Source organism: Homalodisca vitripennis, chromosome 6 (genome assembly GCF_021130785.1).
Source record: "Homalodisca vitripennis isolate AUS2020 chromosome 6, UT_GWSS_2.1, whole genome shotgun sequence".
Taxonomy (NCBI): Eukaryota; Metazoa; Arthropoda; class Insecta; order Hemiptera; family Cicadellidae; genus Homalodisca; species Homalodisca vitripennis.
Genome location: NC_060212.1, coordinates 41,341,319 through 41,354,953, shown reverse-complemented (window position 1 = coordinate 41,354,953; position 13,635 = coordinate 41,341,319). Strand labels below are relative to the sequence as shown.

General features: G+C 34.1%; 1 protein-coding gene across 1 annotated transcript; it reads right to left on the bottom strand.

The window, feature by feature from the left end:
- Positions 1 to 829: 829 nt before the first annotated feature.
- Positions 830 to 12,059, bottom strand: LOC124364310. Its single transcript, XM_046819685.1, has 6 exons — positions 12,016 to 12,059; positions 10,505 to 11,784; positions 9,032 to 9,178; positions 8,362 to 8,475; positions 3,792 to 4,684; positions 830 to 1,894 (listed from the first exon to the last, which is right to left on the bottom strand). Exons 2-5 carry the CDS (start codon positions 11,720 to 11,722, stop codon positions 4,211 to 4,213), a joined length of 1,953 nt encoding a protein of 650 aa, XP_046675641.1. The 5' UTR covers positions 11,723 to 11,784; positions 12,016 to 12,059; the 3' UTR covers positions 830 to 1,894; positions 3,792 to 4,210.
- Between the last annotated feature and the right edge of the window lie 1,576 nt (positions 12,060 to 13,635).

The window sequence follows — 13,635 nt, the reverse complement described above, 5'->3', positions numbered from 1 at the left end:
TAATTGAACTTTCATGATAAGACCTTTGATAACCTTTGTGAATAACTGGTAAACATACTGAAGGGTGGCTGATTTACTTAAGTAATATTGCATAAATATAAAATTGTACATATTAGTTTAAATCTGCTCTTTGTTCTTTCCATTAGAAAACCCTAAAAAATAACAGTAATGGAATTTTAATGTTCAGATTAAGTAAAATAATTTATAATATGAAACAGATACATTAAAACATGTGTAGCTCTTCTAAACCATTAGTACAGTTTAAAATTATGGAATAGGGAACTTGTAGCTTCAGATGTTTCAATGACAAAAAGATTATTTAGATTAAAAAAGTAAATATTATATAAATGTTTTTGTAATCGGTATCATTTGCTCTACTCTTCAAGAAATAATTCCTTAAATATTTGTTGTTATATTTAATAGTGAAGTGCCTGAATGCCTGAAAAATTCCTTTTTTTGCGCTTCAGAAGAAGTATTACTGGCGTTATACTTTTTGAGGCAGAAAAGGCTTAAACATTCTGGATATTTATTTGGTCTTCACATCATGGAATCCACTAAATACAAACATACCACTTATTACATGAATGATGGTGGTACATAATAACTTCTTTTACAGATAATATCGATGTTAGGACGTTACTCTTCAATGTAATGAGCAACCGAATCTGCTGCGATCCAAACACCCTTGGATTAAACTGCAATCAATTCGTGCAATGCGGCTTCCACCACATTGGATTCTATGGTTATATGAGTGGTAATGTTATGAGTGACAATGGTACGTTATATGGAAGATCATTAACTATAAGGCTTAGTGGAATGAACAATCCAATGAACAAATAATTCCCTTTTATTAAAGTGAAACAAAAGTTAAACATGTAAAGGTCAACACAATCATTCTAAGAATACAGACATACGGTATGAGTATTAGAAAATCATATGACAGTCTTCTCAACAACATTTGCCCTTCCACTTCAATCCAGTAATGAAACGACCCACCTCTCTCAATAATTGTTACATAAATTATTTCCCATGTGTAAAGACAGAACTTGAACTGATTCACCAACTTTACACTCCTTTATCGGCTTCTGAAATATAATATAATTCTCAGACTGACACTCTCTTTGTTCAGTTAGAACAGTGGCTCAGTCTTGTACGTAGTATACCTTTGAGCATTAACTAGGCCGGACTTTTCTGTACAGTACCATTCTGAAACTTCCTATATTGCATAAGTATTGTGCTTAATTTTAAGTGCACAACACCTGGTACCTCAATCATGGCTTTCAAACTCTTCTTCAGACTCTGTACATATCTCTTCAGAAGTAAACAGTGTGCCATCATTATCAGTTATTACTGTAAGGATAGTCTGAACATTAATTAACACACTGATTGTCTTTTGTGGTGTTATGCCTTACAAGGAATCACTTAAATCCACTTAGTATATACATAAAAACAAAACAAAACATGTTCATTTTCATGTTGTTTTGGTCCAGCAAAATCAACATGAATTCTATTCCAAGGTGTGTTAGGAATGATCGATGGATGAACAGTTGCATTGGTCGGTGCATTTTTAACTAAACAACCTTTACAAGATCTTACCATCATTTCAGTATCAATCCCCTCCACCAGCAATACTGTCATGCCAAGTCCTTCATCTTAACAATACCAATATAGGCTTCATACGTTATCATTCCCTCAGATTTTTAGGAATTGCAACTCTAAATGCTTGAAAAATACAACCAATTTCAACTGTAACTCATGAACTTTGTTCTGGAATGTTGATCAAGTGTTCCACTTGTTTGCAAAGCATTTTTGTAGATTGGCTTAAGTTCTTTGGCATTTCTCGGTTCTTTACTTGTTACTTCTGTGCGATGACTGGCATTTGTTCAATCTGCAACTGTAAAATAGTACAATCTGTGTCATCATCAATTATCTCATTGCTCTCAAACTTAAGCTATATATTTTCTTCTAATCCCAAACTAAGATAAAATAACAAAAAGAAGTATTAGTTCTACGTAAGCCGACAGGCTGTACTGTCTGAATCATACAAGTCCACCACTTGTGCCACAGTCTTACAGACCTATTTAAAGATCTTTTAGTTTTTAATCATCGGATATGGATTTAACGCAATTTCATGTTTTTGTGCAGGTTTGACTGCTGTTCTTCTCATTACCTTTAAGTTTTTCTATATGGAGTCGAGTACAAATAACATCTCACTTTATTATAAAAATTTATTACAATTCTGATATCTTCTAAGGAATTTACAATTTAGTTCTATGTCCAGTAAAATCAATATGGTTCTACTAGACTAATTCTGCAACCTTTAAAAAATATGAAGTGAATTGTTACAAAATTTCGTTCAATATTTATTTATTTATGACATCAACGGCAAAGCCAATTTTCAATGTAACAACTTAGGGGGCATTTATTGTAAAACAACTACTAATGATATAGATACAATACAAGATCAATTTAAAGATATTTGTATGTGTATATACAGTAAATATAGCCTATACAGTATAATAAGTAAACTTGATAGAAAACTTTACATCTCCTATCCCTTCATCATTATTCTCTACTGAAAATCATAAATTAGTTAATTAGGAGTTCTGATTTCTGTCTGTCAAAAACTGACTCTGGTTACATTGCTCTTATTGGTAACCATTTTGGCAACAGACAAATACAGAATAAGCAAATAAGTAAACAGAATATATTGTGAACATTTAATCATACATGTTTCAAAAACTTATATTTAAAAGGTGGAAAGCTACATAAGTCAAAACATGTGATGAAATTACTTTGTTGGGATGATTGGTTTCATATAAAGGTTAAACATTTTAATTTAACCTGCAATGTGATTACACTTATTTTTACCTTGATGAAAATTACAATATTCAGCACAAGCTAAACGTTAAAGAATTTTTACTGTGTTATATTGACTGGGATGGACGGAGTATGAACTTCATGTATGGTACTTACATTTTCTATTAACTCACTTTCTTGTCTGTATGTTAAGTCAAACTATTTTATCGATACTAAACTAAATTTGCGAAGACCTAGAGTCTTCTTTACATCGTAAACACTTGTGTATACTTATACGAGAGTTTGCGTATACCTGGAATATCGATTGTTGTGTAAACAGAGGGAATACCTACAGTCATACAAAAATCAGTAAATGTTTGTCACTGGGTAACGCAATTTTAGTTAATTACATGGTTTTGTAAACACGTTTGGTTGAGTGTTTTGCGAATTGTCTCTCAGAAGAAAGCAGATTTCTGTCCTTGTGTGTATCCATCTATATAAACAATGTCTTTCGAACGAGTTAACTTGTAAGATTGGAATTTGTTTGGAAACTCCACCTCTACTACGCCTATATCAAAAATTAAAATGATAATCATCAGTTCATTTGGAATAGCTCTCAGGGAGAGGATGTTGTCCACTGTGAGGTAAACATGAACTCTCCTACACTCGCCCAAAGCCAAGTGTAAAATGACGTATTTTGCACCCAGTCATTGCTAAGATTTGGAAAGAATGTAGAGAACACCTTAGAAACGTCTCTGAAAATCTAATACAAGTTTTTTATTTGTTCCTTCTCTAAGAAATTAACCTTCAGTATACAATTAGAAACTGTCAAATTTGTATTCGGAAATCATATTTTTACAAAAATATAAAACTTGTCACTCTACTTGTATTCTACTTAAATCTAATTACAATAATATAAATAATGTAACATTACATTATATAACTGTAAATGAAAACTAGATTACAATTTTATATTTACAAAATCAATTTACCTGGAAAAAGCTACTATATGGGAATTCCACTTCAAGTAAAATTTCTTAATTGAGTTTGAAATGAAAAAATATATAATCATATACTGTATGTCTATGTTGATAAAAATGTCTTTGTAACATACTATGTTTTATTTTTTTGTACTTTATTATTTGAAAATCTATGATTTTAATATTTAATGAGGTATGTAAATAAAGAACCTTAAAATTTAGTGACAAAATTTGATAGTTCATTTCTTTTCACTCTAAAAGACTCAGTAACTATGCCTATCTCTAGGTATAATGCTGATTTCGACTTCCAACCAGAGATAATTCGATTCACCGTACTTAGTACACGACTACAACGCGATGCTGCAAATGGAGATGGCATGATGCAGCTAGAGAAAATAACAACAATAACATCATCATTAGGGCCTTGAGTGTTAAAATCCCTCCTTACAGTTTCTCAAGTTTTGTGATTTTTGTAGGATTTCCAAGGCCTCTTCTAGCCTCTTATTCACTTCTTTCAGTTTCATGTTGTCTTTGGACAGTCTTTCTTTCAGTTGCTTCTGCTGAGCCAGTTTCTCTTTCAGCTTCTTCCTAGAATCTTTTGACGCTAAGTTGTTTTTCTTTCGTCTCTCTTCTTCTGTGTTTTCCAGCGATGTCACCTTCTCAGACAGCTCCTCTTCAGATAACTCCTCCTCAGTCAGGTCGTCCTCAGGCACATACTCTGCATTCTCTTTGTCCTCTGGTACCTTTGTGTCACTCTTGGCACAAATCGAGTTACCTGAACAACCTGGGGATGACTGTTCGTTGAAAGAGAAATCCGGAGACAACAGTTTCAGTTTTGCCTTCCTATCCTTTGTGACGTCATTCTGGCTTGTTTGAATTGGGGGTGTAATGGTGAGGGTTTCAATCTGAAAGAATTCAAGAAAATTACATCTAATTTGCTTGTTGTATACATTTAAACATTATATTTACCTATCAAAGAGTTTAGTGTCCTATCCTAATAGTGGTAAACCCAGAAATAGCTATCAGAACGAGAAATAGTTTTAGAATTCACATTAAATAGACAAAAACATAAGAACTTTTGGCACTCACCCTCATCTCCAGGCAAAACACAATGTTTTGGGATACTTCAATTTCAAAAGAAGTCTTTGGTATTTTTAAACTGATTTGGTTTGAAATAAAATATTTTAATATATGATAATTAGAAGATAGTACGAGAGTAATTGAAATATGAATAAGGGATGTATTTGGTCAGTAAAGCAAGTATAAGTGTTTTCTAGGACACTGTTCCTGTCACCTCAATATTGACTCTTCCAAGAAGTCTAAGAGCCAAGAGTAAATTTGAATTGTAAAAGCACATAGCTCAGATTCTTCCTGAAATTATAGAAATATGATCCAAGAAAAATACAGTTTAATACTTTTAATCCAGTCCACCTAGACTCTCACTAAAACTACCATAGCGGCTATCGACTTCTTTCTTAAGGGAAATTTCTATACAAGTAAGCAACCATAACAATCTTTTCAAAACCCAATTAGTCCAGTCAAAGTGTTCTTTTCAGTAGGAAAAAATGTTATTAAGCTACTTTTTCCCTCATCCTTCGAAAATCTGCCAACCTATTGAGTGATTAGTTCAATAATGCTCATCAATCCTATGGATAGAGATGCACCTTCGTCAAACTCATTCTTGACTAGAAATGAAGTTTCAAGCAAAACTTAAAGACTACAAATGAAATATTTCTCGAAATATCTTGCCACATGATTCATTCACATTTTTTTTTCATTAAGTTGGTTTTCATAGCAGTGTTTAAATAATAAACGTCTACTAATAAACTCCTAAGTGCAGAGGTTCTCAAAGTGTGGGGCGCGACCCACAAGGGGGGCGCAATGAAGATTTAGGGGGGGGCCAATGCTTGCAGAAAAATTAATTTAATTTACGTACAAAATAAAAAAGCAAGTTTATGAAGCTACCGATCTTCATAGAGTTGTTTATTTAATATCTTACGTAAGATTCATCGTTGCTTTTTTGTGAGACGTTTTCAGTCGATACCACTGCCATTTTCCGAATGATTGGTACATTTTAGCAGGCTAATGACATATCTTGAATCAAATATACAGGAATTTGTGCAGATTGAGCTCAGGCTAGGTCAGGAAAGTACACTGCACTTCGAGGGTTGATCAGAAGGGTAGCTCCAGAAGCTAGATGGATACACTGCATAATTCATAGAGAGGCTTTAGTAGCAAAAGGTATGACCCCGGAACTTAACGAAATTTTACACGTGGTCATTATAAAAGTCAATGCCATTAAAGGGCAGCCTTTAAAGTCTCGAGTTTTTAAGTTTTTCTGTAAAATAATGGGCTCAGAACACTCAGCTTTACTGTTTGATACTGAAACTCACTGATTATCGAGAGGAAAGGCTTTGACCAGAATATTTGAGCTTAGACATAAAGTTTATGTATTTTTTATAGACAAAAAACACCAAAAGCTGAACTTTTTCACTGACTCAGATATTTTGCGATTAGCGTACGTGTCAGATATATTCAAGAAAATAAATGTATGTTGTTAATGCAAAATTTCATAAAATTTCTGTAGAATGAAGACCGATGGTTTATATATAAGGGATTTGTCAGTAAACCAAGATATATGTATATACAGGGTGTACATAAAGTCCTGCACGGGTATAATATATTTTCTGAACGATAACAGATAAATAAACAAGATTTGGTACATCAATACTACACCTAAAAATCTACTTTTTGATGGAACTATCAGTTTTCTGTAATATCATGGGAACGTCCCGCAAGGAGTCAGAAGGAAATCTTAAATAGGAGCATAGGTCAATATGGACATCATTTTAAAGGGCTTATCTAGCAGAGTTTAATGCCGCAAACCGCACTCAAAAAGATTGATCCAGTACAAAATGGCGGCTGTTCAAAGATTTTACTTGGTTACATTTTATTAGTAGCCATAACCCCAGTAAAGCAAAACTGCAACCAAACAAATACTGCAGCTAACTACTACATTATGCTTGTCAGTTGTACAGAAGTGAATTATGACATTAGTTATCCTCAAGGGTTACAAATTTGGTCCTAATATATTGATAACGGGGAAAACCTGATAACAGTAACAATTAGAAATCTCAGCGACCTATGACGATCGGAAACACTTCCTATTTCCATAAAGTGTTGAACAGTTCTCCCTACAGTTGTTCTAGAAATTGGCTGCCTTTCGTGAAAGTAGTCATTAAATAAATGGCATGCTTCCTCGTGTGATCGTCTGTTATTTCCCCAACCAACCATCATAAGAAGTGTTATACGTTCACGTTCTTCAAGCGACATAATGTAGTTGAAGAACTACAAGCAATACGACAAACTCTTTTGTACTAAAGCGCACTGATAAAATGGATGGACAGCACTACTAAAACAAGAAAACTAGAATAGCCTACTATGAATAGACTGGCTAATAGGAAAGTCCTAACTGCGACCCAAAGATAAGAGATTTCTAATTGTTACTGTTATCAGGTTTTCCCTGTTATCAATATATTAGGACCAAATTTGTAACCCTTGAGGATACCTAATGTCATAATTCACTTATGTACAACTGACAAGCATAATGTAGTAGTTAGCTGCAGTATTTGTTTGGTTGCAGTTTTGCTTTACTGGGGTTACAGCTACTACTAATAAAATGTAACCAAGTAAAATCTTCGAACAGCCGCCATTTTGTACTGGATCAATCTTTTTGAGTGCGGTTTGCGGCATTAAACTCTGCTAAATAAGCCCTTTAAAATGATGTCCATATTGACCTATGCTCCTATTTAAGATTTCCTTCTGACTCCTTGCGGGACGTCCCCATGATATTACAGAAAACTGATAGTTCCTTCAAAAAGTAGATTTTTAGGTGTAGTATTGATGTAACAAATCTTGTTTTTTATCTGTTATCGTTCAGAAAATATTATACCCGTGCAGGACTTTATGTACACCCGTATAAAGTGTTTTGGTGTGCACTTTTTCAGCGTTGCCTTTGTGTACATATTTATAAACTGCTTGTGTAAAAGCTATCAAACAATTTTTAATTTATGGTTTATTATATCTGTTTCAGGAATATGAGTTATTATTATTTTTTTTTTTTTATGAAAGCGGATTTTGGTGTCTGTATAACTGACCCTCCCCATTTTTCAAACATACCTGTGATATAATGTCAGAACAGTTAAGGTCAAGTTCAAAACTAATACCAAGGTCTTGGAATTCTAATAACTCATCCCGTTGTTTTCTCAGTAAAACTACACTACTAAACTTTTCTTAACGCTATCAATAATTTGTAAAGTTAAAATATTTGTTACTGATTATTTGTTCAATGAATAAGAAATACTAACAAAATATTTAAACAGAGAAATGTATTGAGAACTGTAATAAAGTTGTTACACCATTAGTACAACATACTCATTTAATACTGTCATTTGTGAAGGTCAAATTTATCTGGTTTGATTAAGTTCTAAATTTATGTTATCATTCAAAGACATAAACAACATTTTTCTCATATCCACTCATTCCTTTCCATCAGATATGTTACAAAAAATCAAATACTTACAGTGGAGTTTTGAGGTGTATTTTCATTCTTGCGAGGTCTTCCACGTTTTCTCTTGGGAGGTGTTGGAACCTCTTCATTAATAGTAGGGACTGGCGGCAATACCACTCTGTTGTTCTGAAATCATTAATTTTTATTGATGGCCCAAGTCATATTAATATTTAGGCTCCTAAGCGGCTCACTATACTATGAACTAATATAATACATAGTACATATAGTAAAAATATTCTTGATACACAGGTGACAAAGATAGAAGTTATGATCATTGTTGCAAATAAAAACTAAACAATCTTGTGTCTGAAATTTCACTCTACTATAGAACAAAAAATAAGGAAGGAAAGCCAAAGTCTAAACGCTTGTGCTGCCATTGATATATTGTTCAAGGAATGCCAAGAAGATCAAATCAATCACTGACATTCCTTTAAAGATTAATACAAATGTTATTAAAAATTCACGTGATTGTAATAAACTGATATACGGTAGTAGTAAACTCAGTACTGAAATGATTATGGTCTAACATTAAACTGTAGGTCCCTTAGCAGTTTTTAAGGATTGGTTGACAATCCGTAGTAATGTACTACACAGATCGTTGCATTCACTCTTAAACACCATTAATTTAACATGCGCTCATTACTTTACATGTGTTGTCTTAAAGTAAACAGTATATACTTACCACGGATGCTTGAAGTGTATTCGTGTTCCTGTTGGGTTTTCCAACATTTGTGCTGAGAGGTTGCATATCTTGTCGTGTTGGTTGTTCATCATGAATAGCAGGTTCTCGGGGTAATATTGTTGAGTACTGTTCTGGCGGCTCATTATTCTGGAAATTAAGGATTGCATTGAGGATCCATATATAGAACAAAAATTTGGACTAAACTACATAGTCAGCTTGTGTAAGCTCTGAGATATTTATTATGTTTTTGTTAGATTTAAAATAAAAAATAAATAAGTAAAGACACCAAAACAAAATCAGAGACCTATCACAACCTCTGGCAGCTCTTGACTTCCGATAGTCCCATCGTATGGCAGGTTACTGCCTTTGGGATCTTATGGTCTCTGCCAAATCTCAGCCTGTAGAGAGAAGCTCCCAACCTCTGGTCCCGACCTCTAGGGACTTCCTCTATATGGCAAATCCTGGCCTCTGGCAAATCCCATCCTCCAGTAGGTACTGGTCTCTGGCAAGTTCCACTCTTTAGGAGCTTCAGACTAGAATCGTCCTGCCTTTGGGAGCTTCTGACCTCTGGGAGGTCTCGGCCTCCACCTCTCACACTTAGTGGTCTTTTGTATCACCTGTGTGTTTCATATCAAAAAATTATTTTAAACTTCAAAGAATGATTTTTAGTTCTGCGTGCCAATTTTCGGTATGGTTTTTATGAGACTTTGCCTAAGAGTGTTTTGGGTTCTAAATGACATTTCAATTTCGTACTGTCTATTTCAAAATGAACTGCCATTTAAAAATGAAAAAAGATAATTAAGTTTGGCTATCACTGAAGTGTTTCATTTATGAAGCTTTTTAGAGTGGTGTATTAATTAGCATAAGTTTATGTAAATGTTGGGTTTAGCTCCAGTCCACCTTCCTCTTGGTTCAGCATCTGAAATCTGATGCTGTCACAGACATGACTCCTGGAATCTGGAGTCATGTCCATCTGAAGAGATCCAAAAAGATCGGAGATGAATTAGCTCCGAATTTTTATATTGTTTATTGTAAGTATATTGTACATTTTAATTTAATTTAAATTTATTTTAATTAACCACAGTGAGAAAAGTAAAAGAGATACAAACCGCACGCGACTACAACTCGATGCGTTCTGAACGCCAGAGTGTTTTGACACCAAGATGGTAACTGTAACTCCGCCCACTGCCGCACCATTAAAAAATGTATGTTACTTTCTGCACATCCCTAGTATTTGTTGTCCTATCATTCTTTTATTTATTGTTATTTTTGTCATTTTTTTGTTGCTATTTTTTTATTAAGAGTCACTTTACACGGTGACCAAATCTAGCCCTCGTTAAATTATATACCGTACATGCAAATAAATCTGAGAAGAAAGAGCTTTCAGATTTAAAAAGCAATTAATTACTATTAGTTGGCTTTGTTGTTTGTTTGTTAGATTGCATGCAACTAGTTTCGAATGTTTATACGTACATTAAGAATTTGCCCCTCAAAGTTGGTTCCTTCTGAGACATACGCAGAGTTGTATTCCAACGGTTCGAAGATTATATTAGCTGCTTCAAATGCTGCATCAAAAGCAATTGGAATTGCTTCATCAAAATCATTTACTAATTGTGATTCTTCAGTAGATGCCTCTGAATTTGTAGCCATAAAATTATCCAAAAGAGGGCCGGTTTGGTTGTTTCCCATTGCCGTTCCTGTCTGGACTCTATTGAGGCTATCCAATGGCTGATTGAGCATCGCCTCTGTTAATTGCATATTCATATTATCTTCCAATATTGTAGATATCATCCGGGCATCATGTCCATGAAGGTTTGTGGAAGGCCAATAACCCTGTTCTAGGTAGGTTATTAACTGTGATGCTTGGTTACTGGACGATGCAAAGTTGACATAATGGGTTGTGCCATCATTGTTGACAGTAGATTCTTGTGCATAGCCATCTCGGATCTGACGTGGATCCAAGCTCTCAGCAGGATTTTCAAACTGTTGATCATCTTGCACTGCAGGACTTGTAACTGATATTGTGGCCAGAGGACGGTGGTGCGTTTGGTCTTTTATTTGAATATTCAAATCCTCCAAATCCGTAGATGTCATCATGGTATTGTTTGCATGTAGGTTTGTGGAAGGCCAATAACCCTGTTGTCGGTAGGTTAGTAACTGTGATGTTTGGTTACTGGAAGTTGCTAAGTTAAAATAATGAGCAGTGCCATCATTGTTGACAGTTGATTCTTGTGCATATCCATTTTGAATCTGAGGTGAATCCAAGCTCTTAGCAGGATTGTGAAACTGTTGATCATATTTCACTGCTGGAGGCTTCTTATCTTCAGCCACACCCACGTGTATACTAGGTAACTGATTAAGAATTAGCTGATCTAACGGAGGAGGGTAGTGTTGTATGTTTCCCATGGACGTTTTGGTCTGGACTCTATTGAGGCAATTAACAGTTCTCAATGGCTGATGGTACGTCAGGTCAGTTATTTGTACGTTCATATCATCCAAAGCTGTAGATGTCATCGTAGCATCATTTTCATGAAAGTTTGTGGGAGGCCAATGACTCTGTGGGTAGTAGTGTATTAAGTGTGGTAGCTGGTTACTGGAGGATGATTGGTTCAGCTCCCCAGGGTAAGAAGAGGAAGTATTCTGATACATTGCACTGTTATAGAAGGTATCACTGGGGCTGTAGCTAGACATGGTCCTGGTGAGCTCATTCGAGCTAAAGTCTAGACTGGAGTCACTCTCTGGCCAGTCCGTACCTGCAACATTATATAAATACACATAAGTTTATTTTTACAGACGCTTCCAAAAAAATAAAAAAAATATCAAAACTGTTCATTGCGTTTCGAACAAACACGAAGACTGTGGTAGCTGCCTGGCAAGTCTACACATGCAACATTTTGTGTGCTAGCAAGTGTAAAAAAGTAAAGTAAATATGTGTTATTTTACCAGGCGAAGTTAGGGCTAAGGAGTCCTCTCTAACGGTTTACCTGGGAACCAACGGCTTAAAGGTGACTTCCGAACCACCAATGGCCGGGCCGGCGGGCTGCCTTCAAGGACAGGATCGCTCAGTAAAGTGCCTGATGATGGAATCTTTGATTCAGAAAGGCCTTGCACAAAATAAAAAATTATATATTGGAAAATGTTGTATTTCTTTATCTAGTGATACTACAATAAACCGTTTTTTCCAATGCTCCAAGATTCTACATATATACAGGGTGTTTATTTTATCTCCGAATATGTTGGGAATCCGTTTTTCGTTCCAATACAAACAAAAAATGCAATACAAACATGGGTCGGAAATGGTTAGTTCCCGTCTGTCTGTTTCAATTTTTTTGAATTTTTTGTTGTATTTCAGAAATCAGTAAAGTTAAATAAAACTCAAACTTAACACTTTTATTTTTCTTTTGTTTTTATTTTTTTTTTGTAATCGTATTATCATATTACGTTTAAAAATTGTGAATGGTTCAGGTTTGTTTTTAATATTAACATAATAACATTCAAAGTAATAAAAACATAAACATGTGCGAAGAATGCTGAAAGTTGGTTTTTTGACACCTAAAACATGAAAATCAGTCATACAATAAAGTAGATATAAGCTTTTAACTGTTGTAATGCAAATAATCATTTCAGCATTAACGGTGTTTTTAACTGGTTTAATATAATCATTCGATTGAACTGTTTAATAAGTTTTAATACAATATCTGTCTGTAAATATTTACAATAAAGCCAAATTTCTACCTTGAAATATTTATTAATTTATTGAAGATACACTTATCTGAAACTTTGGAATATGTTGAAATAAACTACATAGACCGGTAATTCCTTATCATTGTACTTCAAAAATACCAAAGCGAGTAACAATCTTTCAAGAATTTCCCTCGATCAAAGGGCATGTTAGAGATTGATTGGATCTTCTTGGCATTCTAAATTTGATAGCACGGGTATTCTATTATATTGGTTGTGCATAAGAGTCTAGACGTTAATTTGCCTCTTTTCCTTGTTTCTCGTGTAATTGTAGAGTTAAAGGTCATGTATGAGATTGTTATTAGCAATAGTGATCATAGCTTATTATCTGTGTAATTTCATTAATCAAGAATATTTTGACTATATGTATACTTGTACTAATGTTACAGAATAGCTTTACTATGAATTAAATCTATCTTCAAGGAGACAAGATGAATGTGTTCACACCATAACCAATAACTTTCAATTATTAAAATGGTATACTATAAAACAGTGTAATTATGAAAAAGCAATATCCGATATTTCAATATTACACGAGTCGAATCTGTAATATCTTCAGTTCATGACAAAATAGACACAATATTTTGCGATGTTTAAAAGTCTTTGGATTGTGTTGACCATAATTTACTACTGCAAAAAACAAACTTGTATGGTCTACTAATTGAAGTAAATGACTTGATAAAGCCTTATTTATATCAAAGAAAAGAGAGAGTAACTTTATTCAATTCACTTTGTCTACGTAATACTTCATGGGAATAAAACTCACGAGGTGTACCTCAGGGTTCATTGTTGGGCCCACTGTTTTATTTTTATTTGTAGATGATAGAACTTGCTGTGTTAGAAGTTAAAATCTTAGGCATCTA